The 10,106-nt window shown below is 31.7% G+C and overlaps 1 protein-coding gene across 1 annotated transcript; it reads left to right on the forward strand.

Moving 5' to 3' along the window:
- Positions 1-4,429: 4,429 nt before the first annotated feature.
- Positions 4,430-7,074, forward strand: LOC112800945 (uncharacterized). Its single transcript, XM_025843412.3, has 3 exons — positions 4,430-4,932; positions 5,532-5,968; positions 6,431-7,074. The coding sequence occupies exons 1-3, from the start codon at positions 4,803-4,805 to the stop codon at positions 6,950-6,952; spliced, it is 1,089 nt and encodes a 362-aa protein (XP_025699197.1). The 5' UTR covers positions 4,430-4,802; the 3' UTR covers positions 6,953-7,074.
- Positions 7,075-10,106: the final 3,032 nt, after the last annotated feature.

A 10,106-nucleotide genomic window follows, 5' to 3' on the forward strand; every position in this document is an offset into this window, starting at 1 on the left:
CCATTATAGTTGCCAACTATTTTGTAGACTTTGTCACCAATCATTTTTTCAATTATAAAGCATTGAATAGGAAAATGTCCATCCCGATTGCATAAACGACAAAATCTTTTAGGTTGGTGTTTTTTGAGATGATTTGGGTCTTGAAATCTTATGTCATTAGAAGTAGAGGTCACATTTTCAAATATTGAAATGTTAAAAATAGTTTCAGATTTTTCATAAAAACCCAAACCAGCCTTTTCATAAAGACGTCTTTGACTAGCCAAAATTTTATTTAAATTTTCAGAACTTTGAGCAAACTTGGCTAGATCTTGTTTTAAACTTTCAATCTCTTTATGCAACCTATTATTTTCTTCAAAATAGTTTAAATATGCAATCATTGAATGCTGTTTCTCACAACCTCTAATTTCACCCTTAAGATGCATGTTTTCTTCAATAAGATCAATTGTGGTTTCAGCTTCTCTTAGTTTTTCTTTGAGAAAAGCATTTTCACCTTTTAGGATGTCATTTGCCAATTCAAGATCATGGCATTGATTAAGAAAACTTCTCAATTTTTTTGTGAGGTGATCAGTCATGAGATGAAGGTCTTCATTAGAAGTTTCAATGAAAATTACCTTATCAGTTTCAATGTGGTTGGCCATGAGACAGGCTTGAGTGTTATTTTCTGAATTCTCATCATCATCTGAGTCATTTTTCAGATCTTCTCAAGAAGCCATAAACCCTTTCTTCTTATCTTTTCATGTCTAATCTTCTTTCTTCTGTGTTGGACAGTCAAACTTGTAGTGTCTTGCTTCTTTACAGTTGTGGCAAATGATCTTGCTTAAGTCCTTCTTTGGTCTTCTTGAGCCGCTTCCCTTGCTTTTACCTTTCTACTTCATCATTTTTCTGAATTTCTTAGCAAAAAAAAAACAAACTTATCATCTGATAAGTTATCACTTGATTCATCATCCAAAGACTCAGTACATGATTTGAGAGAAATTCCTTTTCTCTTTGTGTCTTTTTTTAAGTGTGTAATTTCAAAAGCAAGTAATTTTTCTCTTAACTCATCATAAGTCATTTGACTAATGCCACCACTCTCAGCTATGACAAGAGCCTTAGATTCCCATTCTTTTATGAGACTTCTCAGAACTCTCCTTACTAGCACAGATTCAGGGTGAGTAATTCCCATAGCATCTAAGCTGTTGATGATGACGGTGAATCTTTTGAACATTTCATCAATAGATTCTCCTTACTTCATAGAGAACATCTCGTATTCTTTACACAACATGTCTATTCTGGTCTACTTCACATGGATAATGCCTTCGTGTGTAAATTGAAGCTTATTCCAGATTTTCTTTACTGTTTTGCACCTTGATATCTTTCGGTATTTTTCAAAGCTGATAGCACAGTTAAGCATGTTGACAGCTTTAACATTGAACTCAATTTTTTTCTTTTCTTTATCGTTCCATTCGGCTTCTGTCTTGGGAAAACTATACCATTTGCTCCTATTTTGGTTCGGACATGGGGACTGTTCATGATGATCTTCCATATGTTGTAGTCCACCGATTGAACAAAGATCTTCATTCTTTCCTTCCAATAGTTGTAGTTCTTTCCATTGAAGAATGAAGGTCTGTTGTTTGATTACCCTTCTGTCATACTGTATGCCACTATGCTGGAACCGTTGTTGCTTGCAATCAGGATCTTTCCTTCAAGCTGCAAAGTTTGATCTCTTTGAGACCAAACTCTAATACTAATTAATAGTTATCAGTGGCTAAGAGAAGGGGTGTTGAATCTTGGCCACCCTTTTCTTCTTTTCGTGTAACCTTGCTTTCTGTCAAGAAAATAGGAGATGTTTTGGTTTTGTCTCTCAATGCAGAAGGAGATATTTTGTTTTGTCTCCTATAGTAAAGAACCAAAAACAGAGAAGAGGGAAGAGAGTGACACACAGATGTATCCATCATAACTGTGATGGAATTTCACTATCTTTTAACATAATTACATTCACCAATTCTCCCTAGGATATACACCAATCCTATCTGGGACAAGTCTAGATTCTAACCTAACCTAAACTTGACTAGGACTCAACCTAGCTTTCAACAGTAAAATGCTAACCTAACTTGGAAAGGAATTCCCACAGGATCATGACACAAAATAGAAATTCATACAAAGAATTTCTGAGATAACTATGACTTTTTTTTCAAGTCTAGCTCACTGCCTTTTTTAATTCATTGGTTTTTTCTTACAAACCTCACCATGTTTGCCTTTTTCAATGAGACTCAGACAGACTAAACTAAGAAAAAGAAATAATAAATAGTATCCATGAAGGAGAAGAACTTAGAACAGCTTAGGTAGCTATAAGAACCAAACTATTCCACTCTCTTACTTAACCCTTGGCTGTTCACCCTTATCATAGAAGAGTGAAACCTCCAAGGTTTGAACCAAGTTCAACACTTAGGTTGTCTTCTTCCTCCTTCATCAGAACTTGTAGCGGCGTGGTCAATGGAGAGAGAGAAGGTTGAATCTTTGAACTGTGAAGCTTTTCTTTGGCTCTAAGTTTGGTTTTGGACCGTGGATACAAGGCAGAGCACCATTGACTTCTTCCTTTTCATGGTTGCTTAATTTGTGCTTGAAGTTCAGCAGATTTCTTCACGGTTTGTCGTTAAAACATGAATAAAGAAACCATCTTTTTGTGATCTTCTGATGCTTTGATATCTTCCTTTATTGTAGCCCTTCTTCTTGCTTGAAATTGGAAACAAGTTTTTGGTTCTTCGCCAAGCCCTAGTTTCGGATCTTTCCTCTTTCTTCTTGGTTTTGTGACTTGATGTGATAGGAAAGAAAGGGAGAAGAGAGAGTTTAGCTTTCAGTAAAAGTAAAATGAAATTCAATCAAATTTGGAGTTCAGATTTCAAGAGAGTGAATTTTGGTTGATCACCAAAAAATAGGGCTTATATCTTTATTTGGACCTTCTATCTTTCTTTTCTCTCTTAAGATTTAGAGGCTTATGATGCGGCATGGTTTGGTTATGTTTAATAAAAATAATGGACCAAAGTATGTGTATATTTGGGTTTGAGTATTTACTTTTTGGACCAAGTTAATTAAATTAGGTTTCTTCATACTTAAACAAAAGTATCACACAGACAATTGATAAATGAACCCAATAATATTTGGTCATAATTTCAATCAAGTTTTAGTTTTTCAAACTCAAAAATTATTATTATTATTATTATTATTATTATTATTATTATTATTATTATTATTATTATTATTATTATTATTATTATTAATAATATTTTTTAGGATAAAGTATATTTTTTATCCTTGAAGTTTGACAAAAATTTTAAAAATACCCCTAAATTTTATTTTGTTTTAATTTTGTCCCAAAAGTTTTTTATTTGCATCAAATATACCCTCAGCCGCTAATATTTCAAAAAATTCAAGACCAATCCAACAAAAATGCATGAAAATTATGCTTGATTTACTTGTGTTGAAGGTTCTTCTTATAAAATTGTTGTTGAATTGGTTCTAAATTTTTTAAAAAATTAGCGGTTAAGGATATATTGATGAAAATCGAAAACTTTTTGAACAAAATTGAAATAAAATAAAAATTAGGAATTTTTTTAAATTTTTACCAAATTTCAGGAGCAAAAAATATACTTTACCCTATTTTTTATTTTCTAACAATCTTTAAAAATTATTTTTATCAGACAAATTAATCCTTATGTTGTTTTGAACGAATGAAGAATAATTTGTCTTAGAGTATATTTTTTGAAAACCTAATTTTTGAATAATAAAATTTATTAGAGACTTATTTATTTAACATGTATATTAAAAAATTAATTAAAACAATAAAGAGACTAATTTGTTTGATGAGAATAGTTCTCAAGAATTTTAGAGAATAAAATATTATTAAAAACCAAAATATTTGATCTAAAATTTTTTTGGGGATAAATTTAAATATTCGGTCTAATTAAAATAAAATATTTAAATTTGGTTTGATAAAACTTTTATTTTTAAAAAATAACTTAATAAAATATAATCTTTTAAATTATAACATCTACTTTTGGTATAATAAATACAAATAATAATAATAATTATATTTAATAAAATAATTTTTAAAATTTAAAAATACTATAATAAATATAAATATAATAATAAATTAAAAATTTATTAATATATAAATCTATATTAAATTTTTAATTTTAATAAACATAAATTAATTTTAAAAAATTTTATTTTATATACTTTCAAAAACACTTTTATTTTTTAAAAAATTATAAATATAAACACATAATTTTTTTATTTACCGGCCACAAACTTTTTCAAAGAATTCTACCAAGGCTAAATGTTAACACCTTACTAAAGATGTGGTAATAAATGGAAATGGGGGCAAAATGGTAAATTAGGGGTATGGGTAGAGGCGCCCTCCCTTGTACACATCTGAGAAGGAAGACAAATAGCAAAGGCTCCGTCCATATAAGCCCATCAAAGTTCCCCACCACAGAGAAGAATCTCTCTCCTTTCTCTCTCTTTCAATTTCTGTCAACAAAAACTTGCCCAAACTCTCAACTCTCATCAACCCCTCTCTTCTCTTCTTAACCACTCCGATTCATTCAGAGTGATGGGAATGATCTCTCCTCATTCCCACAACTCCCACATTACTGCAATCCTCATCACCTGCTTCTTCCGCCATAAATTCTAAAACCACACATCACTTCCAAACCCTACGTTTTCTGATCCACAAAGCTAGCTAAGCCATATAGCGTCTTATTATTTGATACTCTCTCTCTCTCTCTCTCTCTCTCTCTCTCTCTCTTTGTTTGTTGGCTATGGCGAGTGGTAAGCTTTATGGGGGTTCCAGCATGTCCCTTCTGCTCCAAAACGAGAGTAGACTTCCCTCTTCATCTCAAGTTCTTGACTCTCTTTGGCTTCACACCTCTGACCCTTCTTCTTTCCAAGGTCAACAGTCAACTACTCCTTCCTCCTTCATGCTCTTTTCCAACTTTCCTCTCTTCAAAATCATCTCATTTCAAATACCGCATATAACTGCATACATAATTACACAACTTCACAAGCTTAATTTGAACCCAAAAAAAAAATGTTAGTTTCTTTTGGAAACCATGGAAATCGACTTTCTTTATTTTTTAGAAAATTGAGATGACCAACCGAATAATCTCATTTTCACTCTGATCTTTCTGTAAAACGAGAAATCATAGTTGGTTTCTGTAATATTTTTATATTTATTACCATGTTAGGTAATATAAGAGAAAGTATAAGAAACTAAGTTTTAGTTAGAAATATTAAACTAGTTTTTTTAGCATTTAGAGTTAAGAATTTATGGCTTAGGATTTACAATTTATGATTAAAAAAAAAAGTTAGTTTCCTAGCATAATTCATGATATAAAATTGTTGGTAATATATAATGATGACTTGTTTCCTGTGAATTGTTACAATGATGTAAATATAGGAAAATTAAGAATTGCTCCTGGCAGATAGTTAGAGCAGGGGAATGAAAGTGAAAGAGAAAGTGAATGTTTATTTTTGGTTTCTTTTTTCAGGTTCAAAAAACATGGTTGTTGATTTTGAGAATGGAAGAGGAAGCAGCATAAGAGACAGAAGCTTCTTCCAACAAGGGCTAATAGAAAAAGAAGAGAATAATAATAACGGGTGTGATGACGATTATGACCCTTCATGCTTCCAACAAACGGGTAGTAACGGTGGTAACAGCAAGAAACGGAGGCTAACGAGCGAGCAGGTTCAGTTCCTGGAACGAAGCTTCGAGATGGAGAACAAGCTCGAACCCGAAAGAAAAGTTCAGCTTGCGAAAGAGCTTGGGTTGCAGCCAAGGCAAGTGGCGATTTGGTTCCAAAACCGAAGGGCAAGGTTCAAGACGAAGCAGCTTGAAAAAGAGTATGGTGCACTGAAAGCTAGCTTTGACAAACTCAAAGGTGACTATGAAAGTCTTCTTCAACAGAATGACAAGTTAAAACAAGAGGTAACAAATGGTGAAAGAAAGAATGAATGAAAAGAAAGAAAAATATATGGAGACACACTTGCAACATACCATGCCCTCTGTTTTTAGCTTTTTTATGCTTTATGCTATGCTACCTATTTCAGTTCTTTATTGCTTTAATAAAGTTTAATATTTGTCACACTAAAAATGAGGATCTCCCTTAAGAGGATAGAGGAAACTTGCTGAGGTTAATAGTTAAAAATTATTAGATAATAATTTAATTAAATATGTTAACTCATTTAATGATTTTTAACTATTATACTGTATATGAGTATTGATCAATTTTTAATTTTTCAATAAATAAATAATAGCTTTTTAATCTAATGATAAAATTCCTTTACTTTATTTTTTAAAATGAAATTGTCTTATTTTTTTAGGAATTCGAAGAGTTTATTGTAATGTATAATTGCAAGAGTTTAATTTTGGTGTGACAATATATAACAGGTGAATGCTCTTAGGAACAAGTTGATTCCTAGAGATAAAGAGGATGAGAATTGTTCTTCAGATGAAAAATCATCTCCACAGGATGTTGATACAATCAATTCAAACCACAACAAGGAGGAGGATGAGCCTGTTATGATGGAATTGATGATCTCAAATTCAACCTCAAATGAAAATGGATCTAAGATGCCATTGCCACACCCAATCATTTTGACATGCAAGCAAGAAGATGCAAATTCAGCGAAAAGTGATGTCCTCGACGATTCGGCCGATAGTCCACATTGTACTAATAATGGAAACCACGACCACCACCACCACCATTTCTCGTCGTTCATGGAGGAGGAGCCGGCTGATTCGGATGATTTCTCGCAGGATGACGATGATAATCTTAGCGAAAACCTATTGACTCTTCCTTGTTTGCCTAAGGTTGAAGATAATGATGCATGCTACCATGAACAAAATGAGAACACTTGTGGCTTTGGTTTTCCAGTAGAAGACCAAACCTTTTGTTTCTGGCCTTACTAAAAATTAAATAAAATCAGTCACTATATAGTAGCACTATATATGTTTCCCTCGTTGTAAAACTCTGTACTGGAAGAAGCAATAAAAACTTATGCTATTACTTCTAAGGAATAAAAATTATAATAATTCATTGCTTTATCCGCAAGGATTAGGAGGGGAGAAAAATAAAAAAAATTAATATATAATTCATTGACACAAAATCTAGGATATTTATAAGAACTTCAATGTCATGATATTGACGGTAAAAGGTTAACGTATAATGAGAAGGGAAAAACTCTGCGTACAAGCGATTAGGGCTTGTAAGTATTACAAGCCAATTAAATTCTAATTCCCAAAATTTGCTGTAAGTGCTACGTTCCTTACACGCGCTATATTCCTTCTTTTTCTCCTTTTTTGATCGTTCTTTTCTCCTCCTTTCTCACTGGTTTGTTCTTCGTCGTTGACGTTAGTTCCTCCACATACTGTTACGGCACGTTTTCATTGCACCTTCTTCTTCTTCTTCTTGCTGCACGTTCTTCTTCCTCTTCCTCTTCTTCTTCTTCTTCTTCTTTTTTTTGTTTCTTGCCTTCTCTTTCTCCTTCTTCATTTACGTGCTTTTCTCTCTGTTTTCTTTTTTCGTTATTCTCGATTTCTATTGTTTTTTGACATCAAGCTCTGAAATCGTTTTTGAAGAAGAAGAAGTAGCAGAAGATGAGGAGGAGAAAGAGAAAGAGTTCTGAATTATGCATGATTTTGGGTGTATTTCTTAAATCCTTTGGGTATATTTTCTGTAATCTTTTGGGTGTATTTCTATAATCGTTTGGGTGAATTCCTGTAACCGTTTGGGTGTATTTCTGTAATCTCTTGGGTGTATTTTATGTAATCGTTTGGGTGTATTTCTGTAATGCTTGCCATTTTTTCTGAAATGAAAAATACACCCATAAATATCAGTAAGATACACCCATAGATATGAGTCAGATACACCCATAGATATCAGTCAAATATCACTCAAATACACCCACATGATTACAGAAATGCACCTAAAGGATTACAGAAAATACACCCAAACGGTTACAAGAATTCACCCAAACGATTATAGGAATACACCCAAAGGGTTACAGAAAATACACCCAAAGGATTTAAAAAAATACACCCAAAATTCGTTGAAGTACATCTTATGCATAATTCAGAACTCTTTCTCTTTCTCCTCCTCATCTTCTGCTGCTTCTTCTTCTTCAAAAACGATTTTACCATGAAAAATCGAAAAAAAGAGAAAACAGAGAGAAAAGACGTAAATGAAGAAGAAGAAGAAGAAGAAGAAGAAGAAGAGGAAAACGAGGAAGAAGAACGTGCAGAAACGAAAGAAAAGGAGAAGAAGAAGAGTAAGAGGAAGAAGAACGTGCAGCAAGAAGAAGAAGAAGAATTTCGGAAACCATGAAAATCGAAAAAAAACGAAGAGGAAGAGGAAGAGGAAGAGGAAGAGGAAGAGGAAGAGGACGAAGACGAAGACGAAGAAGAAGAAGAAGAGAAGAAGAAGAAGAAGAAGACGAAGAGGAACCGTTTGAGTGGGGCGCGTGTAGTTACGCTCCATTCAAAATGAGTTAATGCGCGTGTTAATGAAGTTTGGGCTGATAACTTGTAAAACTTGTACGGCCTTTTTACTTGTATGTGTAGCAGGCCCCTAATGAGAAATGCTAGGCACGGTTAGAATTTATTATTGTTAATCATCACTTACTTATTAACTCAATTTTTTTAATCTAATCATTTTAATCTAATAATTCAATAATATATTATATTCTATATTTTTAAATATTAATGATTATCTAATGACTAAAAATAAGAAATTCTAATGATCTTCTAATATTTTTTTGTATATAATTATTAACTGAAAACAAAGTAATAAATTAGTAAATTAATGTATTTAAATAAAAATAAAAAACATACATAGGATTAATTAGATAATAGGACAAACACAAAAAAAAAAGAAGATAATAGGACTAAGTACAGTTAAGTAGCTACTAAAATTTTAAAATGATAGCCATGAGTCTCTATTATTAGTGTTGGCATACTAAAATTTCATGTGGGGTTAAACGTCACCAAATGTTTTATTACATTCTAATAATGTGGAAAAATAACTCTGTTTTGCCCTATTTCTCTGGATTCCTCTAGAGTGCAAAGTTGTTTTCATTCTTCCATTTAGAATATTTTTATTTATCATAATATGATTTATGTATCGGTCTTCACTCTTCTGTCCTAAGCAGGGACAGTTACAGTACAATGTATGCTTCCCATAAAGCTCCTATATGATGATGGTGCATGATGATGATTATGATATGGTGCATAATGATGTATTCATCATTTGTTAATCAACCTGATGAGAAACAGAAGAAGAAAGAAGAACAATTAATTAGTAATTGAGAGATGTTCAAATATAATACGTAATATCTACAGTACTATCTAATTGTCAATGTGTGTGTTTCACATTCCACATTTTGTAAAATTTATAATATTTCGAGAATAGAGTATAGTGCTAAGAGGTTAGTATTTTTGTTAAATTCTGGTCAGCATTTAACTATTAAAATAAAATTGAATGATTTTACACTATTAGATATAATCTCACACTATTAAAAATATCATTAATAACTAATTAATGACTAAAAACTATAAAATTTACTGGTCTCTAAACTTTCTCTTTATTATTCCTCCTAAAGTTTTCTTTTCCTTAGCCTGTGTATTTGAATTAGAAGAGTTATTGTATGAAAAAATTAGACTTTGGGATATAATACGGATACACAAATTTAGTAGAAAAGACAGACAGAGAGTAAAATGTCTCAATTTTAGTAACACAAAACTTATATGATTTTTTTAAAAAATTTCTCTTAAAAAAAGTCAAGGATAGTAGAGGAAGAAAAATACATAGGTTTTTCGTCTTGTTTTCTATGTCTATATTCTTCTTTTAGAGACGGATACTAATTGTAATTTTTAAAATCTTTAGTACTTAAATGGAATTGTTTTCATCATAATTCATTAATGATCTGAAATTGACAAACAATATTAAGATATATTAGCTTGTGAATCTCTAATACTCAAACAAAATTATTTGAAACTTGAATAGTGTCAAGTGTTCTAAACCTAGTATGATCCGAAACTTAATTCGGATTCAAGAGATATTTTGTTG

The sequence above is a fragment of the Arachis hypogaea genome, chromosome 5 (genome assembly GCF_003086295.3).
Source record: "Arachis hypogaea cultivar Tifrunner chromosome 5, arahy.Tifrunner.gnm2.J5K5, whole genome shotgun sequence".
Classification (NCBI taxonomy): domain Eukaryota; kingdom Viridiplantae; phylum Streptophyta; class Magnoliopsida; order Fabales; family Fabaceae; genus Arachis; species Arachis hypogaea.

Bases quoted from the DNA above. Each gene is read 5' to 3' on its own strand.
- LOC112800945 (XM_025843412.3), top strand. From the start codon at position 4,803: ATGGCGAGTGGTAAGCTTTATGGGGGTTCCAGCATGTCCCTTCTGCTC. The intron at 4,933-5,531 runs GTCAACAGTCAA...TTCTTTTTTCAG, and splicing joins TGACCCTTCTTCTTTCCAAG to GTTCAAAAAACATGGTTGTT. The intron at 5,969-6,430 runs GTAACAAATGGT...AATATATAACAG, and splicing joins ATGACAAGTTAAAACAAGAG to GTGAATGCTCTTAGGAACAA.